Source organism: Petaurus breviceps, unplaced genomic scaffold (genome assembly GCF_028583685.1).
Source record: "Petaurus breviceps papuanus isolate PSGF00001 unplaced genomic scaffold, PetGlider_PUasm1.0 138, whole genome shotgun sequence".
Lineage (NCBI taxonomy): Eukaryota > Metazoa > Chordata > Mammalia > Diprotodontia > Petauridae > Petaurus > Petaurus breviceps.
The window spans coordinates 31,094,512-31,116,468 of record NW_027185694.1 but is presented as its reverse complement, the minus strand read 5'-3'; the positions used below and the strand labels follow the sequence as shown (position 1 = coordinate 31,116,468).

General features: G+C 35.4%; 1 protein-coding gene across 1 annotated transcript in view; it reads right to left on the bottom strand.

Moving 5' to 3' along the window:
- The window catches only part of XPO6 (exportin 6), a 143,953-nt gene that overhangs the window by 26,547 nt on the left and 95,449 nt on the right, over window positions 1-21,957 (bottom strand). The window contains exons 10-14 of the mRNA XM_069064132.1: window positions 20,792-20,900; window positions 18,426-18,518; window positions 16,650-16,719; window positions 7,160-7,319; window positions 1,656-1,748 (exon numbers count right to left, since the gene is read on the bottom strand). Of these exons, the coding sequence (XP_068920233.1) occupies window positions 1,656-1,748; window positions 7,160-7,319; window positions 16,650-16,719; window positions 18,426-18,518; window positions 20,792-20,900 (525 nt within the window). The remainder of the gene's footprint in view (window positions 1-1,655; window positions 1,749-7,159; window positions 7,320-16,649; window positions 16,720-18,425; window positions 18,519-20,791; window positions 20,901-21,957) is intronic.

Below are 21,957 nucleotides of genomic sequence, written 5' to 3'. Positions count from 1 at the left end.
TTACTAAGGCACTAAAATAGAAATAAGATTCTAGAGCTCAGGAGTCCTCCCTGCTACACAATAAATTTTAGAAGAGGAGACCAGGTTTACTTTCTCCAGATTTTGCACTGCACCTTATTAAAGTTAAATAATTATGAACAAATGAAAGAGAAATAAAAAGTAATGTTATGTCTTCCTCAAAAAAATGGAGGTAGTGGTGAAACCCACTAAACAAAAGATGCTTTAAAGATTACCATCTTAAAGATACTTAAAGAAAATATAAGCATTAGGGTGTTGAAATTTCTAGAAGTTGGAGCACTACCCTAGTTATTCTGTATACAGAATCAGCTTGATAATTGTGTGCTCTTTACCCTACTTATAAGAATAAATTGCTGAAGAGAAAAGAGATAAGAAAGTTTACTTTTCCAATCTGAAGATTTTACATAATGCATTAAATATAAATTTATAAATGCTAGGTTAGTACCTGAAAAACCTGGAGGAAAGAGAAGCTAGATTCACAGAATTTTAGAGTTAAAAGAAGTAACTTCCCAAGTTACCTGCCCAACACTTACCAAAGCATAAATCCTCTCTAAATTATTCCCAAAAATATTCATCCAGTCATCAATTGAAAATTTTTAGGGATGCAGAGTTCACTACCACAAAAGGCAACCCATTCCATTTACAGATTGTTTTAATTTTTTAGAAGCTCTTCCTTATATTAAGCTGAAATAAACTTCCCTGTAAATATCACCAACTGGTCCCATGGTTTTGCCTCCATTAGCTAGTATTTACTGATTTATTAAAATGAGATACTGATCTCAGTTAAAATAAAAGAAATAAAGAAATCTTTGGCTAAGACAAATCAAAGTACCATTAAAAATACTATCTTATTTTCAAAGTACCATTAAAAATACTATCTTATTTTCCATAAGTCTAACTTAAGATTTCTTTAAAAACTGTATACACTAATACTAAAAGTTGTCATCCATCCTAGAACATGAAAAATTTAAGCATTTTGTTCACACTCCCCAAATCCAGAAAGCTAGTAAAGAAGGCAGGAGAACATGGAAAAGGAATGTAACATATGCTCTTAGCATGAGGAGAAGAAGGAAATGAGAAGGAAAGAAAGGGAATAAAGAAGACAGGTAGAGAGGGAAGTAGAAGGAGTAAAAGAGAAGGGAAAGAAAGGAAGAAAGTGAAAGAGAGGTACAGACAAGGGAGGAGAGAAAAAATGAGGCAGAGGAAAAGAGGAAGAAAAAAGAATGAAAAGAGAAGAGAGGAAAAGGGACAGAGAGAAGAAAAAGGAGTAAGAAGGGCGGGGAAAAGATAGGGAGAAGAGAGGAGGAGACAGTGAAAAAAAGGAAAAAAAGAGGAGAAGGAAAGAAGAGGAGGTAGGAAACAAAGTGCAGAAAGAGAGGAGGATAGAGAGTGGAAAGGAAGGAGACAAAAAGGGAATGAGGATGGTTAGGGAAGATAAGGAGGAGGGAAGGGGAAGAAAAGCCCTGAGGCACAAATGTATATGTAGAGAAGAGGGGCAGAGTACTTTCTCATCTCCACCCCACCCCACCTTCATTCCTTCACTTCCTTGCACCCAGTTAGGAATCCTGTCAGAGAAAATCTTGAACCTAAAAAACAGAACTTTTACACCTAGATAGCAAAAAAAAATCCATACTCACACATCAATGAGATCAGGTTTCAATACTGATGGCACAGCAGTCTCAATGTTGTACAATTTTATCTGGGATCCATATAGAGTGACTTTAACCAATCTGTTGAGGAAAAAAGCAGACCAATAGAAAGCAATACTGAAAAAACTATATCAGAATAACAGGACTAATAAGACACTAAAAATGGCTTTCAGGAGTCAAAATATGACTAAATTTGTTGTTCTGATGAGTTTAAATGGATAGGAGTAGGCATTTTTGTATAACATAGGGGCATTATGAAACTTTAACTCTTTTTAATAAACTGTCTTCTGTTTAAATGCTATTTGAAAATAGTCTGTCCTAAAAGAGATACTGAACATTTTAGAAGAGTTTCAATAGTAAGGCTAGATTTCATTTTAATCTCTATGATAGACAAGTTGTAAAAACTGTTGCTTGCTAAGGGGAACATTGCATACAAATTACCAGTAAATACCCTAGCAGTAGCTAAATTTCTTTCCCAAGAGGAAAAATTCTGTCTCCTTTGAAGTGGAAAATTATTCCCTACTGATTGGGAAGCGACAGCCAGAAGTATTTACCCTGCTGACATGAGATATGCACCTAAGCTTTCCATTTCTATTCAGAAAATGATTTAAAAAAAAAAGGACTTTTTTTCCCTCCATAACTTCTCCCTCTGCGTTTAACTAAGGGAGAAAGGTGTTAAGTGGCAAACCAAACAAAAGCCCTGCGGTTTTTATAATAAATTAAGGAAGAGGAGGAAAGAAGCCAAGCCATATATTATTTTTTTCTTTGAAGTCATAAAAAGTAAAAAAGAGAAAAGCTATGAATCATAAATTAAGAATTTATGAAAAAAGTAGCAAACTTAAGCTGGATTTGTTTAAATTTTGCTCTATGCCATCTTTCCCTCTTCAGCTCCACCTCCTGACTTCCATGACTTCCTTCAAGTCCCAGTTAACAATCCCATCTTCTAAAATAGGCCTGTACAAGCTGCAGCCTACTGGCCACTTAAGTAAGGCCCTTGGGATTTCAGGTGGCTCATGAAAAATGTAGAGTAAAACATCCTTTGTATGTAGAGGAAATTCTGTGGCATGCTGCAGGCAGCCTTGCAGGCCACAGGTTGTGTGGTCCTGTTCTAAAAGAAGTCTTTCCAGATTCTTCTCAGTTCTACCACCTTCCTTCTGTTGAGCATTTCCTGAATACATCTTGTTTGCATAATGATGTCTACATGCTGTCTCCCCCATTAGAATGCAAGTATCTTGAAAGCAGAACTGTTTTTGCCTTTCTCTGTATCCCCAGTGCTTAAGTATAGTGCCTGGTACATAGTGGGTGCTTAATAAATAAATGCTTGCTGACTTGACTATGCCACTTCTTGAGTAATTTGTTGGTATTATGTTGTACATGACTTAAGTTATACCTACCACATACCTCCGTACTGCCTTTTGGGTAGCTTGTGACTTAATTCTTCAAAGATTGTAGTATTCCATGAAAGTCATCCCTCAGCAATAGAAGAATAGTGATGATAAATAATAGCTGTGCTATTGAATTAGGGAGCTACTTGGGATCACTAAAAGCACTAGCCAATTTCCAAAAGGCAATCCAGCACACTCCCTTTTTTTCCTACTATTCAATTTTGGACCCTGTTAAATTGCACATTGTAGTCAGGACAATGGGTTTTCTTTAGTCATTTTGTTTTTGCCTATATGGCTAGTTGAAGGATTCTGAACCTCTGAGTGATTATGGATCTCACTTAAGAAGCTCTGCAATGTTTCCCAGGCTTGCTGCATTCACAATGCCATTCACAAACATCTGGAGGACCTCACAATCTATAGGGAATCTCTAGTTCCATTTGAGCTCTGTGCAAAAAAATCCTCTATGGAAAGAGCAAACACTTATGGTATCACCTGGTTTTATGCCTCACCTGATGTTAATAATCAGGAGACTGTTGAGCAAAATTATTTCTGCTACATCTTTCAAGGAATTTTGTATGATTCTGAGCCTTTGAAGACAGGTCTGCTGTTTTAACAGTATCTGCTCCACTGCATCAAATACATTTTTACAGCCAAAAAGTACAATGGGATCTTGTATTCCCTGTACCTTCTGGTCAACTGTGTAACTTCAAAGATGTGGCCGGTCATGAAATATATATATATAGGTTTTTTTTTTTTTTAAGCAATCAGGGTTAAGTAACTTGCTCAAGGTTACACAGCCAGTTATTTCTGGATGTGGTGCTGAGTGTCTGAACCTGGGATTCGATCTCCAGGTCATCCTGACACTGGAGCCGGTGCTCTTACTCGCTGTGCTACCTGGCCACCCCTATAGGTATTTTTTTTTAATTTTTAAAAGCTTCACTGGTTGCTTTCTCAAAATTCCATCTAGGATACACTGTGTACAGATTAGTCTCATTAAGATTTTGTAGCAATGTGAAAGTAAACATGCAGGTGAATATTCAGGTATTTAAGTGTGTGACACACTTTAAAAAATGTAACTTTTTCCAGTCCTCTTTCAGATATTCAAGAAGAGATTCCTCAACTCGTTTTAAATGTCTTCTCCAGAAAAGGCCTTCTATGTATACCTACTCTGATATAGCTGCACTACCCTTTTTTCTCTTTTTAGTAGCATCTCTACATCTTGTAAAGCACTTCAGGAACTATGATAAGGTACAAATGTGCTGGTTCCTCTGTGAGAAGAGCTTTAGCTATTCTGACAGATGTTTTCCATTTTTCTTATGTTTACCACCCTTCCAGCTTCATCCTTTCTTTTCATTATAATATGGCTTAGATAAGTTTCTTGCCAAGCTTTCCATAAACTTGCTTTTCATTCCACTGCTTCTCATCATTTAATGACATGATGCTCATAATCTTTCACCATCCTCTTACATAAGATTTTAAAAAATCAATCAGTAATGGGGGCAGCTAGGTGGCGCAGTGAGTAAAGCGCTGGTCCCGGAGTCAGGAGGACCCGAGTTCGGTGCCGGCCTAAGTCACTTAACACCCACACACACACAAAAAAATAAAACTAGCCATGTAACCTTGGGCAAGTTACTTAACTCCAATTGCCTTCCAAAAGGCAAAAAAAAAAAAAAAAATCAATCAGTAAGCATGCCCCATATGCTTACACCTATGTGCCAGTCACTTTGTAAAGTATTGATGATACAAAAACAAAAATGAAATACTCCCCTGCCCACAAGGAGCTTATTAAGGAAAACACATAAGCACGCACGCACACACACACACACACACACACACATATGTATATATACTTTATACAGTATTAAAACAAGGTAAAGGGGAAGAGGAGAGAAATACTAACAACTGAAAGGATCAGGTAGTATTGGAGCTGAGCTTTGAAGGAACCCAGAGACTCTTAAGTGGCAGAGGTGAGAAGGAAGGACATGCTATTGGTACAAACAGGCTGTACCTAGACCTTAAGACCATAGTCCTTGGCAATGAATAGGTGCTTAATGAGTGTTTACTGATTAAATGTTAAAAGAAGCAAGGGATGGAGTGCTATGAAGGAAGAAGAGCAAGAAGGCTAGTTTGGCTAGAATGGAGAATGCATGAAGGAGAGTAACATTAGGATGGAAAAGGAAGTTGGAGCCATATTGTGAAGAATTTTAAAAGCCAAACAGAGGAGTTTGTATTTTATCCAAAGGCAACACGGAAACATCAGAGGATATTGAGAAAGGGAGTAAAATGATCACATCTGTGCTTTAAAAACATCATTTTGGCAAATGTGTGAAGGATGGACTAGAGGGTTTGGAAGAGAATGTAGGCAGGGAAACCAATTAGGAGTTTACTGCAAAAGCCAAGAGAAAGGTGAAGAAGGCCTGAAAAATACACGTGATTGGAAAGGAGGAGAGAGGCAGGAGAGATGTTGTGGGGGTATACTTGCAAATGACTATATGTGAGATGAGGGAAAGTGAAGAGTCAATGAGTCTTCAAAGAGTGATGGCTGAGGTTGCAAAAAAAAAATGGTTGGGTTCCTAAAAGCATTTCTTCCTTGACAGAAATAAGGAATTCAAAAAAGAGGAAGATTTTGGAGGAAAGATGATGAGTTCTGCTTTAGATATGATGAGTTTTAAATGCTTATAGAACAACTGGTTCAAAATATTCAATAGGTATTTTGGTACTCAAAAAATTAAATTATATATCTTTTAAGTGCCATCAATAAATAGGTGAAAAGAAATAAGATGAGGCAGAAAGAGCCAAGAGAAGATTTTATTTGGGATTAGAGACATCTGAAAATATTTACAGGCATCTGTGAAAGAGTTAGTGGAAAAGTATAGCTTGAATGTGGATGTCTATTCTAGCAGTCCCTAAATAATGAAAGTCAGTGAAAAATACGGAAGTATAATTAGTTGTAGTTGGAGAATATAATGTTCGGGCTCTTAAAAACGTCTGTTTTGAGACATGGTAAGAGATAAATGTATCTAAATCAGTGTGTAATTAAATAGATTAAAGAAGACTAAGGAATCATACAGTCAGCAGATCCCCAAAAGATAACAACAAATAATGGAGTAGAGCTGGGGAAATAAAATGAAGCAGGATTTTACAATCATTGAGAAAACCAGGAGAATGATCCATAAGTCAGTAGAAGGTTGCAGCAAGAATGGAGCAACAGTAAAATATTCTAGATCCCTTTGTATCAAAAACCAGGAGCAAGGTGACTAAGATTACAATAAGGACCAAGAAACAGTACTTGGTGGAGGGGGGATTAAATGAGAGTTAAAGGATGTAGTATGAGAGTAACAAGATACTCTAAAATTTGTGATGTGAAACAATTAACTAGACTTTCTATTAAATAATGACAATTATGTAAATAAAAAAAGAATAAAAACAAACAACAAAACACAAACCCTGAATGCTGAGTGATGATGATGATTGAGATTGGCCTCAAAGGAGATAAGAGAAAATGCACTTCCCTCTCTTTACAGAGGGAGGAGACTCTAAGTATGAAATCCTCCAGCTATACAGTTAGTTTGGATTGATGCATAAACTAGTTTTGTTCAACTGTGTTTCCTCTTTCTTTCCAATGCTTTAGCAGGGTGGGGAACCTATGGTCTTGAAGTCACAGATCCTTCCTTGGGTGTGGTTTTTCTGACTTGGTCCAAGTTTTACAGAACAAATCCCTTTTTTATTTGTTCTGTGAAGTTTGGATTCAGTCAAAGGGCCACACTTGAGGACCTAGAGGGCCACATGTAGCCTTGAGGCCGTAGGTTCCCCACCTGTTTAGTTCAAAGATAGCTCTCTGGATAGGTGAGAGATGGATTTGGAAATAAAGGTGACATAAAAACAAAAGATGGCTAACAACAACAGAAGCAGCAGCAGCAACAATAACTGACCACCACCAATCCACATTTTCAAAAGACCACATTTTTGTACAACAAAAAGCAAAACAAAATGTTTTCACTTGATTTCTAGTAGGGTTAATATCATCTTCTAGTTTTTATATAAAAGGTTTCTCAAGAGAATGACAAAACTACCAAGAGATGACTTAAACTGTGACCTTTTGCTTACCTCTCCACAACTGTAAGTGCATCATTGAATCTGGCAGCAAACACGTCTCCAATAAAATATTCAGCTAACCGGCCAACAGCCTGGAGGAGAGAGCTCAAGTCTCTCAAAGAACAATGCAACCGCCTGCAATCATTCTCTGCTGTGATGTTCAACCTGTGACCTGAAACACACCATTATTGTCAGTTTCACAGAAAAAAAATGCTTTAAGTTACTTGTAAAAATAATAATTCAGCTAACTACTCAGAAAACAGTAAAAGCAATTCTCAAAACAAAAAATCTTGGATAACTTGAATATGAACACATATAACATGCTGAACAAATCTGAAGCCAACCTGATAAAAAAAAAATTTTTTGTCAGTAGATGCAGGATCTAGATCTTGGAGACCATGTAGTCCCTGACTTTGAAAATGAAGAAACTTAGAACCCAAGAGTTAAAGTGATTTACCCAAAGGCACACAGATAGCAGGAGAAAGGCAGGGTAAGAAATTAAATGAATGCTCATGAAATAACAAACATTCCCATTTCTTTTAAGAACAAACTACTCAAATAAACAAATTCTATGCCCAAGTAGTAAGAGGGCTCAAAATTCAGCCTTCCTACAACTGGAAATCTTTGATGTCATCTAGTCATCAGAACTCATATAACAACCTGCTTCTTCTTGCTAATAGAAAGAACTGCATTAACTAATCCCTCTAACAAGTTTCTACTGCTAAGTAGAAAACGTTACCCTTGTCTCCCTCTGCTGGCTATAAATAGCACCATCCACCAACAGTTGGTGAGAATAAGAAGGAGTATAGCCAGGATTTAACAACATTTGTGTTAAGTCTAAGTATGCAAACATTCTGAGAGTAAGAGCACTATGGTTAGCACTCAAGGACTGACAAGATTTTTAGCTGTTGCATGAGAGAGAGCTTGGGTCTTACCCTACAAACATAGGAGAAACCTAATAGGTCCCTGCCAATGAGTCACAATACAACCACCAGGCTAAGTCTAACGAGAGAGAAGTAAAAGGGCTACAGGAACCAGAATGAGAAGAATACGGGAGAGGGGAATGAACAGTGAAGAAAAGATGCTTGGTGTCAATTCTGAAAATTCCTACAATTCCATAAATAAGAGAACCTTCTCAAAGGGGGTCCCACCTAAAAAATATCTCCACTACACTATATGAAATTCCATCAGTTGAGAGATTCACTTGAATAACATTAGTATGTTCTTAAAATTCACTTTTTAACTAACAACCAATCAGAAACATATTTGATTAATTAGCTTTCCCTTAAAATTCAAATGCTTTCCCAAGAATTAAGGTATGTAGAGTATTAGCTTAATTCTTACTTAATAAGAAAATAGTCTTATTAAAAACCAGCTCCTACCTGAGACTTGCTCACTGAAGGAATGGAAACATAAAAAGAAGCAACCACAGTGAGAAGTTATGTTCAGCTAAGTAGGATAAGGATCCTGGGCACTTAGGAGGCAAGGAAAACGGAATCAAATAAGAGAGAAAGGTATAAGGGAAGTAGGAAAGGATCAGAGAATAACTGGAACTATAATAATTTAGACTAGTGCTAAATAACCACAATCCCTCGACTTTGCCCTTAGACCAGGAGAAAAGTCACTCTTCCTTTCTAAAAACAAGACCTCCAGTGGAAATGAAATCCTACTTCCCTTCTCTTCCTTTCCCTTTCCTTTCCTGAAAGGTTTGGGGGGAGGAATAGAGGGAGCAGTAGAGAAGGAGATAGTGCTTCACTTCCTGGTTGTGGGACATGATCTTAGAGGTCTGGGTTTGCAAGAATTTTAATGTATGCTTAGTCATATTGCCTTCATGAGATAAAACCAATTTCCAAAAAAATAGAGCAATCAGACAATTTTTAAATGTTAAAGTATTTTCAGGCTGACAGCTATATTTCAGGCTGCCCAGTACCTCTAAAGTTTCAAAGCAAGTTTATAAGTTACTCTTTTACAAACTAGCAAAAATTTCAAAAGTCTACAATATAGTTTAAATAGATAAGCTGACAGTATACTTCCTAATACAGAAAAGTGATTTACTTAGTCATTCAATATAGCACAGTATAATATACTCCTTCTTTTCTTCATAATTTCCCTTGCTCACATCTTACCTGTTCTGTCCTCCATTTCTTCTTAAAAAAAATCATTTCTATATCACAGTCAGATAATTTGTTATATTGAATAGAACTGCCTATTTACAACATTGCTCCTTGTGGAAATTTTGTTTCATTTAAAATTGAATATACCTGGAATCAAATTTTTTAAGTTTTATACTCCTGAAATAAAAAATTTTCCAAATTGAGTTTCCTGAAGCATCATTGTGATGTCAATTTCTTGCTCAAAATTCTCCAACATCTCATCTCTGTTGCCGACTAAACAAAGTCCAAACTCTTCAACCTAGTATTCAAAACACAGACCTAATAGTTGTCTTTTTTTTTTGTTAAATCTTACCTCCCACCATTCATGTAAATGTGCTTTACAAGGTCAACCAAATTATACTACTTACAATGTTCTACAAACATGCCCCAATATTTTCCAGGCAGAGGGAACAACTCGATTCAACAAATACTCATTAAATATTGAAATATGTGAATATACTAGAGTCCCAATATACTTTTCTTATGATACTGATAATTCTATCTGATACTATCATTACTTGTGTGCTTATCTCACCCATTCGGTACAAGCTCTTTAAGGTACAAGCTCTTTAATCTTTAAGGATTGGCTGTCTTCATCTTTGTTATCCTCAAAGCTCCTAAGCATAGTGACTTGTACACAATAAGGACTCAAATATTTATTGAATTAAAACTGCTTAATAAACAATACAGACAGGACTTACTGGGGATAGCAGTGATAAGATTTAGACTGACAGAAAAAAAAGAATTCTTTTTTTGCATATGTGCTTAGCTACCACACTGTCAACAACAGACATTCAAAGGTTTGTTGAATGAATTAATGAATCATAGGCAAGGAAAATTATATAGAGATACAACCCAGATTCTGTAATGATTAGTAAAAATAAAAAAGAATGTTGACTGGCTTGGGGGTTTTGTTGTTGTTCACTACATATGAGAAAAGACAGATGAGCTGAAACTGTATCTGATTTTTTCATGTTTACAATGCTGACAAAGTGATTTATGAGTAATACAACAACTGAATCTGCAAAGTCAAGGCAACTTAAAGTTCCACTGGTATAAAAAATGATTACCATAAAATAGGGCTTGCACCTACCGAACTGAGGAAAATCTCTCACACACCTCACACTCACTATCTCTATCTCTCTCTCTCACACACACACACACACACACACACACACACACACACACACACTTTAAGTTTATACTTCGTAAGAGTAATTTATACTTCTACTCACATACTTCCTATACCTGTCCAAGAGATTTCTCACCACCCATCCCCCTCCACAAAAAAAAGAAAAGTATAAAACATGTTAAAGTGAGATCTCCTTCATGTAAGAGTACTGTAACACAGAGGGTCAAAGGGGCAGAATGTCACGGTGACTGAAAGCACAGATTTAGGAAACCAAATCATCTTGAAGCAGTCATAAAATAAGAGCAACAGATGGAAAAATACACTGGTTGAACTATACGGCCTGACTTATTGCTACAATCCATTCATTTTAACATTTAATCAGTATACAAAGAAAACATTCTATTATGGAATATAGAGTTTTGGTAATTCAAATAGCTAAAACCCAATCACATGTGCCCTAATAGTTGAAACTGAGCAACCAAAAGAATCCAAGATCAGAAATATCATGCACCACAGATGAGAAAAACAGGGCACAAAACCCTTCTTGACTAACTGGCAAAAAATACCTTTCCTAGAAAGTACTATTCCCCTTGTGAGATCAAGATGCCCATGTGAGACTAAAGGACAATATAAAGTGTATTATGGTCAATACGAACTAGACATGAGCCAAACCAAATAGGAATTTGAAATTAACCTTATAAAAATCTCACAAGTCAACTATAAATTTGCTGACAGAAGAAAGTCATCTATAATGGGAACACTTAATAATCACTGTACAGTACTCAATGATGAAAATGGAACAAATGGCCTGAAAAAAAATCTTTTGTTTCAATCTTTTCTAAGAAAGAATAACAGGTAAAACTGTCACTTCCTAATTGTCTTTTATAGCAGCTAGATCAAGTTGTGGTAAATACAAAAGATATTCCAAGCTTAACCAACTAGGCCTAAAATACCAGAACTAGGCATCCTCCACTGAAAAACTGAAAGAATTCAAAAATGAAACTGGAAGTCTTGACCAAAATGTACATTCTGTGCTAAGAAAATAATGTGTTCTGACAAAGACATCACCTCAATGTTACTGTTGAAGCTATACTGGATCCCAAGACATTAGTCAATGTCAGGAATGACAGCTAAATGAAAGAATGAACAGATGTTACTCTACTCATGAGCAAAATGATGCTCTATATGCAACATTTCAGTAGATCCAGTTGCCAATTCAAGATATATAAATATATAAATCTCCTACAATTAGGAGAAAAGAAACTGAAAGAACAAGACAGGCAAGATCTGGATATGATGCAAACTTCTAAAACGATGAAGAATACTGATAGGGTGAATGTGACTTCTCCAAAAGAAGACTGAAAGAGGATGTTCTGGAATAAATAAAACCCAGTAACTACTTTACATTGTAGATGGCAACCTTATCAAAGTCACTACTCTGTATCTTAGTACAATATGGAAATATACAGTGGCTCAATAAGAGTTCAGACAAATTCCTAAATAATCCTTAGAGAACTATAACTTGTTATTACAAGAGATTAGGGATATGCCAAGCATATTTTTAAAATTTTTTTTCCAATTACAGGTAGAAACAGTTTTTAACATTTGTTTTTTTTTTTAAATTCTGAGTTCCAAATTCTCTGTTCCTCTCTCTCCTTACCCCTCACTGAGAATAGGTTATATAGTCATGCAAAACTTATTTACATGTTAGTCACGCTGTAAAAGAAAATACAGACTATAAAAAAATTTTAAGTCTTTTAAAAGCATACAATGATCTGCATTCAGACTCCATTAGTTCTTTCTCTGGAGGTAGACAGCATTTTTCATCATGAATCTTTCAAAATTGTCTTGGATCATTGTACTGCTGACAATAGCTAAATAATTCACAGTGGATCATCATACAATACTGCAATTACTGTGTACAGTGTTCTCCTGGTTCTGTTCATTTCACTTTGCATCAGTTCATCTAAGTTTTTCCAGGTTTGTCTGAAAGCATCCTGCTTGTCATTTCTTATAGCATTCTTATAACAGTATTCCATCATAATTATATACCAAAACTTATTCATCTATTCCTCAACTGATGGATGTCCCCTCAATTTCCAATTCTTTGCCATCACAAAAAAGAAATGGTATAAATATTTTTATACAGATAGGTCCTTTTCCTTTCTTTTTTAATCTCTTTGGGAAACAGACCTAGTGGTATTGCTCAGTCAAAGGATATGCATTTTTTATAGTCATTTGGATATAGTTCCAAATTCCTCTCCAAAATGATTGGATCAGTTTACAACTCCACCAATAGTGCTTTAGTGTCCCAATTTTCCCATTATCTCCTCCAACATTTATCATTTTCCTGTTTTGTCAGCCAATCTTGATAGGTGTGAAGTGGTACCTAAGAGTTATTTTAATGTGCATTTCTCTAATCAATAGTGATTTAGAGCATTTTTTCATGTGACTAGAGGTAACTGATTTCTAGATCAATTAGGCAATAACTTGTATTTTTATATCAATTTGACTCAGTTCTCTATATATTTGGGAAATGATGCCTTTATCAGAGAAGCTTACTATAAAATTTTTTCACAATTAGGTTTATTATATACTTCCCTCCATTCTACTTTTCCCTTGTGTATCCTTCTCTCTATTCTTTCACCCTGTCCCTCCTCAAAAGTGCTTTGCTTCTGACCACTGCCTCTTCCAATTTACCCTCTCTTCTCTCAGCCTACCCCACCCCTTTCTCTTTTTCCTTCCCTCTCCTACTTAACCTGTAAGATAAGGTAGATTTCTATAGCCAACTGAGTGTGTACATTATTCTCTCTTTGAGCCAATTTCAATGAAAGCAAAGTTCAAGCTTTCTCCACCACCCGCCCAGCTTCGCCCCCCATATAAGTTCTTTTGCTCTTCTTTTATGTGAGATAATTTACCCTATTTTGCCTCTCCCTTCTCCCAGCACATCCCTTTCTCACTGCTTAATTTTACTTTTTTTCAGATATTTCATTACAGTCACATCCCTCTTTCTCACCTAATTTTTTTTAGATATCATCCCATCATAATCAACTCACACAACGTTCTTTCTAATTTGCTCTAATAATGATGAAGAGCTTAGGAGTTACAAGTATCATCTCACCACATAGGAATGTATACAGTTTAGCTTTATTGAGTCCCTTATGATTTCTCTTTCCTTCTTAACATTTTATGCTTCTCCTGAGACTTGGATTTGAAAGTCAAATTTTATATTCAACTCTGGTTTTTTTCATCAGAAGGCTTGAAATTGAAAGTCCTCTATTTCATTAAATATCCATTCCTCTCCCTTCTTCCTTCTTGAAGAATTATATTGTTTTGCTCCATAGGTGATTCTTGGTTATAATCCTAGCTCCTCTGCCCTCTGAAATATCACATTCCAAAACTTCCAATCTTTTCATGTAGAAGCTGCTAAATCTTGTGATACTCTGGCTCCCCAATATCTGAACTGTTTCTTTCTGGCTGCTTGCAATATTTTCTCCTTCACCTGGGAGCTCTGGAATTTGGCTATAATATTTCTGAGTTTTCATCTTGCAATCTCTTTCCAAAGGTATATTGTGGATTCTTCCAATTTCTAGTTTATCTTCTTGGTTCTAAAATATCAGGGCACTTTTCCTTTATAGTTTCTTAAAAGATGATATCCAGGCTCTTTTTTTTTGATCATGGCTTTCAGATAGCCTAACTGAATTAAAAACTAAACTAAATTAAATTTAAATTCTCTCTCCTCAATCTATTTTCCAGATCAGTTGTTTTTCCAATGAGATAGTTCACATTTTCTCCTATTTTTTCATTCTTTTCATTTTGTTTTACTGTTTCTTAAGTCACATGGAGTAGCTTCCACTTGCCCAATTCTAATTTTTAAGGATTTCTTTTTTTTAAGTGAGCTTTTGTAACTCCTTTTTCTTTTGGTCAATTCTACTATTTTAAGGAGTTCTTTTTCTCAGTGAATTTTTATACATCTTTTTCCATGTGGCCTCCTTTTTAAGGAATTCTTCAGTGAATTTCTATATATCTCTTTTCCACTTGGCCAATTCTGCTTTTTAAGATGTTTTTTCTTCAGTGGATTTCTATGCCTCTTTTACCATCTTGTCCTATGCTCTTATTTAGGTGTTTTTCCTTCAGTAAAAAGTATTGAAGTAGAATTTAAACCTAGTTGCTGACTCTTTCCACTGTACTATATGAGCATTGTTCTGAGGTAATAGGTAATAGACTCCCAAACCTGAAAAGGGTTTTGGAGACCACCTAGTTGATCTCCTCTCCCTTTAGAGATGACATCCCAGAATTCAGGTCTCCTGATTCCTAGTCTAGCACTCTTTCCACATTTGCATCCCTAAAAAACAACAGAGTTCCCCACAAATTCCTATGTAAATTTATTAAATAAACAAGGCAGGGGGAGTTGTTAAATTCTGCAGAAAAACAGTATCATTTCATTAGATCAAGGCTAAACTCTTAGAATATGGCCACTCCACACAATGTGTTTGACATAGTAAGGCATTTAAGAGCTGTATAACAAATAAAATAACTCTGACATAAATAAAACTCATTCTACTTATCTCTGAGAATTAAATGATACCATTCTAGGTAAAGGCATTTACCCATTCCAGTATCCAAAAGAGCATTTTTTGTACTTGATGTATGCCAAAGTCATACTAGAGTCCCTAGGGCTAGCCAGATTATTTAAAAGCTCCAATAATAACAGAAACAAGTTATTATGGTTCATTAAATCAAAAGCCATTCAAAAACAGTCAGCTTCCTTAAAGTAGGATTTGCTGTAGTCAAAAAGCTTCCCCGGGAACCATGGTCCTTTCTCTCAATACCTCTATATTCCAGTCATGACAAGCCTAAGTAGGTAATGCTGACCATGCAGAAAGGGAATCATGGGCCAGGACGTTGTACATAACTACATAAGGTATAGTTAAGTAATTGCTGGAATTCTATTAGAAAAGCCTGTACTGTATAAAGAACAGAATTCTGATTGAACAAGTAGAAGAGGTAGAAATTAGAAAAACAGATTGAGAATTGAAAAGGAACTTAAAGATCACCTATCTAATATAACACTCCTTTTACAGATTAGCAAACTGAGGCACACAAACGTCAAGGCCCAAGGTAAAGCAAACAGTAAACTGCCAAGTTGAGATTCTGAACTCAGGTATTGCCTCCACGAAAAAAAAAGGCAAATTTCATTTGGAATTTTGATGGATTCAACTTTTCATTTACCACCCTATCAGTTCATGTAGCTAAATGTAGTTAGCTTATTTGAAATTTTTTATTAAATTGTTCTATTTTAAAGTACACATTTATGTGTACTAAAGATAGTACACCTAAAGAAGTTTGAGAAAGACTCCGAAGATGTGGTATTAAATGGGGAAGAAGAAAGTAGAGGCTTGACGTGAAAAAAAATTAATCACTCAGGTTTGAACAGAAATATAAAGCTGAGAGATCAATGATTAATATTTTATTGTTATTGGGGCAGCGAGCGAAGAGGGAATTCAAAAGGAAGGAAAAGCAATTACTAATGCTAAACTAAACCAAAATACATATGGTTACTAAATGAAGAAATTGGAAAAGCCTTCAGTCAAAGCAATTTAGTCTGGCTAAATTAAGAGACTTCCCAAGAGGAGTCTAAAATAAGGTGGACAAATTATTAAGTCATAGCAGGTGTAATAATTACAGCTTGCAGAATTTCATCTACTATACCTAAACTCATATTCCTTTGGTTATAAATATTAGAAAAAGAGAGATATGTCATGTTAAAGACCAAGATGATTTTTTTTAACTTACTACCCTAACTTTAAAAAGTGTTCCAGCACACCAAAAAATTCCAATTTCTAATAAAAACAACAGTGTAAACATTTTAAAAGGCCATGCAAATCAGTAGGAGCCTAAAAGATAAGGCCTAAACCAAAAATTGGACAGCACACCAGTCAGGATTTTAATAAGTTCTGTCACTGACCTAAATTGGCCCCCATTCATTTAGTGAATGTAGATTCACTAAAGTATAACCCTTTGAAATTTTTTTTGTCATCTCATCTTTTATCTCTTCCCTCCCATAATGCCTTAGTATTACAATTTTTTTAAGTTTACTTAAGGGAATGAGGAGTTATGGGGGAACATTATGATAACAACAGAATCATTAATTAGAGAAGTATCAGTTCTTCTTTTTAAAATAACTGCTTATATTAGAAAATGAAAACAGGTTTACCTGACCCTGAAGTAACTACAAACTGCTGTAACCCCAGATAAACTTCTAAATTGTCTTGAAGAACTGGGAACTGAAAGCAAAGAAACAAATGTGAAAGTCATAAATGTGTTTTAATCCCATTAACATCAAATTATACAATGACCAAAGTATGGAAAGAGAATCAATCAACAAGCATTTATTGAGAGTCTATCATGTCCTAGATGCTATGACAGGTGCCTGGCATACAAAGACAAAATCGAAATAATCCCTTCTCCTCAAAAAGTTAGCATCCAACTGGGGGAAACAACAAGTACATATGTAAGTACATAAAAAATTATTTCGAGGTTATTTTAGTAGGGAAAACACTAAAGCTGAGGGAATTAGCAAAGGCTTCATTCAGAAAGGGGCACTTGAACTGAATCTTGAAGGAAACTATAAATTCTGAGAGGCATTAGCGAGAGGAGAGAGGGCATTCCAACAACAGAAGACAGTCACTGTAAAGACAGAAAAGACGAGACAGAGCGTCATGTGTGAAGACTATGTAAATAACCTACAATTTTTAAAGGGGAACAATGTGTAATAAAGCTGGGTAAGTAGAAATGGAAATTATTTGCTCTAATGAATCTTGGCTATTTATAGATACATATAGGTCAAGGAAATCTCTCAATTCAATTCCCCCAATGATTTCCACCACTGAAATTACTTTGAGGATTAACATTCAGTAACTACAGGAAGGCAACTACGTCAATTTCACAAAAAGCAAGGAGGACAAAAAAGGTTTGACAGTCAAGTTATATCCTAAGCCAAGATCTATTTTGATTAAGCTATCAGCAACTACCCTGATATTTTGATAACAGGTTCACCTCAGACTACAACTTTCCCACCAAAAATAAGTAAAATCATCTCTTGGTGACCCACTCAACCTTTTGGTAGGAAAACATATATTTCATATATATTTTATCAATGAACCTGGCAAAGCAAAAAAAGATAGATCAATTTATTCAAAAATCCATTTCTCTTATTGACTTTGTCAGCACCTATAGGTGAGCCTACCTTTCATTTCATAAGCTGTTTTACTAATCAATTACATTAAAAAGAAAAAAAGACTTTAATGTAGTAGAAACTAAGAAAAACAGAAGCCAAAGTAAAACAACGTTCCTCAGGGGAAAGAATACAAGAGACCACATACCTGAACAGATAACCCAAAAGCTGAATGTATTATATTTTTATTCTGTTTCTTTTCTTTAGAAAACGATGTGGATTTAATATGATCTCTTCATACAACCATGCTTTCAAAAGGAACTAAATTAGGCCATGTGATTAAAGATCCAAGAAATCAAAATAAGCATAAAGGATCATACCAGGCTGGTAATACTCTATAATCAACTCCTGAATAGGATGGGAATTACAGTTAACTTTTTCCTCTACATAATAAAATTAGGGGTACAGTAAAATACACCTTCAGGCCAAGAAGCTACAAAAGAAAATGTGTTTATAAAAGCTGAAATCCAAAGTTTTCTATGTATATAGGAGTATAGCCTTCCTCAATTTACTGCCTATGTTGTAAATTAAACAGACTATTATAGAACTAGAAAGAGCTATGAAGCCCAGGTTCTCCCTTTTTAGAGATACGGAAACATCCCAAAGAGGTGAAAAGGCTTTCCATAAGATCCAGCAGTCAGCCAGTTTCAGAGCCAGGGCTCAAGCCTCGGTTCTGGGATCCTGGTCCTCTCTGCCACGCTGACAAAGTGAAGGAGAAAAGAGTCACCACGAATTTTTCCCCAGATGATTAGTTACCAGTGTAGAGAATGCGTGACTGGGAAGGAGTTCCATGACTTTGGCCACAACTTCCAAGCTCTGGCGTAAGTACCGCTGCCACTCTGTCTGTTGCTGTAAAAAGAAATATAGGAATGAATTCTTCCAAAACTGATTAGTATCAAGAAGTATTTGTTCTTCTGGTGTTTGTCCACAGAATGAAGCTCATTACCAGATAAAATTCAAATCATAAATGAAAAATCACATGTAATGTTACTTGGGCCTTTAAAAAAAAAAGTCACATAGATATAACAGAAACCCAAAGACAAAATTTTAAAATTCCAACTATTTCCCCAGAGAAATAGCATATTACCAACTTGACTTGGAACCCCAAAATATTTGCTTTGTTTTCTAATATGTAAGTCTATTATAATGAGAATTACAAATAAGCATAAAATACTTTTTATTTTTATAAAGAACTTTGTAAATCATGACTTTCCCAAGGTCACACAGTTAGAACACCAAGACTTTTTTATGGGGATAAATCGAAACTACAACTACTTTCATTCTGGGGCTAAAAATATGATGGCAAGAGGGTCCAATCTAGCAGCACTCAATAAACTCAAAGGCAGTTTAAAATAATTAGAAATACTTAAAAGCAGGTGGCTAATTAATTCTTATCCCAGTCTCTTCCCCCAAACTCCTCTTTTTATTCCCTTCTCTCAATGTTCTCCAAATACCAATTTTGCAAGAGGTATTTATTTAGGAAAGAAACTGGAAGGATAACAAAGACATCAAACAGAACAGACATAACAGAGTTTGTATAGCAACCTATCCTTATTAATTACAATGGAATGACTACATCTGGATTCTATCATTTCAGTAGTGAATATGCTCTGCAAGGAAACAGAAATGGCAATTTAAACGTTGGAAAGAGTGGTTAAACCCTAACCAAAATACAAAGGCATCCTTGATAAAAATATGAAAGGAACATGTAGGCTTTTGCATATAATTTTCTAGAGAAGATCAGATCATCCTAGTTATGCAACTGAGAAATATGAAGACTACAAGATCCTTCAGTGTTTATCCCTCAAAGTTTGGTCATTAACCAAAAAAAAATATGGTTCAACAGAACAAAATTTCAGCCTAAAAGGTCTCTTTCAGCAAGGTATCTCCCATATGCTAAGATGATACAGGATTTTTCAATACAAGAAACCAGAGACATAACTTTCTCCAACAATCCTCTGATTCTCAATATTAAGTGAGGTTTAACACGAAGAGGCATATCCAACACAACATCCTGGAAGAGGATGTCCAATGCAAAGGCCAAATAGAGGAGGCTTTCCCTGCAGGAGTCAGGATCCTGGGAGTGACTATTTGTAGAAAGCACTATGTCAACTATATCAAGCCACAGCACACTTCAAAGTCTCCACAATGAGCTCCATAGTCTCATAAAAGAGGATTTTAGTGTCATAGATTTAGTCCAGGATTTCAGTGTCATGAGGAGAATGGCTGATACTTTCAGTGCTCATTTGTATATAAAATGCATCATCCACACAGGAAAAAATGAGTAGATAAAAAATGCATATTCATCTAATAATGATGTGCAAATAAGCCATTAAAATACATATTTATCTTGAAGAGGAGCTACTGATGGACAATAAATTAAACCCAGAATCAGAAAGGAAGTGAGCTAATTGAACTGGCAGTTAGAAAACTGGGTCACACTTTCAATAATTCCAAGCTACACCCCATCCCCCCAACACACCAATCTTTTACACGTCGGTATCCTCCTCGTGTTGCTCTATGGTGTTCAATTATGGAACACCACAATCTCAAAAACAAAAAAATTCACACCACTCAGTGGGCCACAGAGCATGAAAACATAATGCAGCAAATTTCCAGAGGCAATTATCCAGAGCAAAGGCATCATTAAAGCACATGTATAACCAGAAAAGGAGGTAGAGAATATACAGATATGGCATTAGTAGCCACAACATAGAGAAAATGCACCAGCATTGAGTAAATATTCTCTGGAGAATTTATAAAAGCATAAAGACAAGAACTGCACAGGAAAATGAGATGTGTTTAGATTACAATTTGTGGCAGTAGTGGGCATAAATTAGATTCAATGAAGTTTCCCACATAACCCAACACATTTCTCAAAAATAATGCTTCTCTACTCCCACTCAAGTAGACGGCTGAAAATGCTTGTAAAACCAAATTAAAAGCTGACTAGGAATTGATTTTAAATAAAAAAGCTTAAAGATGAATACTGTACTCATGCTAAAAAATTCAACTTTTAAAAACACAAGATCTGTAGATTCCTATTTAGTGACATAAATTAATTACATTTTATGGTGAAAAAAATTTAATAATCAAAAAGTGTTCTACAGTATATTTCTTACATCATCATCAAGGGTCTCATCATCCAACTCCTCCAACTGTGCCTGGTTGTACCTGAACTGTATCCGATTCAATACCTCAGTAAGCAAAAGGACCAGGGCATCTTTGTACCTGCAAGTAGGGAAAAGTTAGACATAAGGTAGGAAAAAAAATTGCTTTCACCCTTTGTTCTCAGAATCTGCTATCAGATACCCAATGAATACAAAAATAGTAATAATAAATGGAATCCTGAACTCTTAGGTTATCCTTCATAAGAAGCATCCTGGAAGGCCAGATCCAGGAAGTTTCAATTTCACAGGCTAGAAAGATCACAAGGCACTAAGCCTTATTCCAAAAGGTCACCCAAAATAACCCTAAGGGGAAAAACTGCCTACATACATTTACCAAGATAAATAACATGTGAAATAGCAATTACAATACTTGAAGAAAAATGACAGTAGAGACATTTTCCTTTGTACAAGGAAGAAAAATTCAAGAAAAAAAGACAACAACAAACACCTATGATCTCAGAATGTCCACAAACAAATGTACAAAGTATAGTAAACAAACAAGGTGAACTAGATATCCTAAAGGAGAGAAATTTTGTGTCATAGGGATCACTGAGTCTTGGTGGAAATCATAAATGAAATGTAGGTCAAAATGAGTATGCCTTACTGAAATGGGACAAGATGAAGAAAGGGAAATAAGAGTGGTATTATATATTAAGATAATACACTCACATGAGAAAATCAAGAACCAAAAGGGAGAAAGAGCAAAGAATTTTTGAATAAAGACTAATGAAGAATGAAATAGTAGGAATATTGCAACATTAGTAGAGGGATCCAGGAAACATCACAAACTAGCAAGGATGCATGATGATTAAATGAGATAATATAAAATGCTTTGTAAAACTTAAAAATACTATATAAATGTTAATTAAGATTATGCGTGATACAAGAATTCAATTCTCTAGACATCTGCTTGAACATTCCCTGTCAGAAGCTGACTAATAAATTCCCATCTTACCCTTTATGACAATAGCAAGTCTTTATATAGTGTTTTTAGGTTTAGAAAGTACTGTGTATGTTCTCATTTAATCCTCACAACACTTCTGTGAAGTAGATGCTATTATCCTTTCCATTTTACACCTAAGGAAACTGAGGCTGGGGTAGCTAGGTGGCTCAGTGAA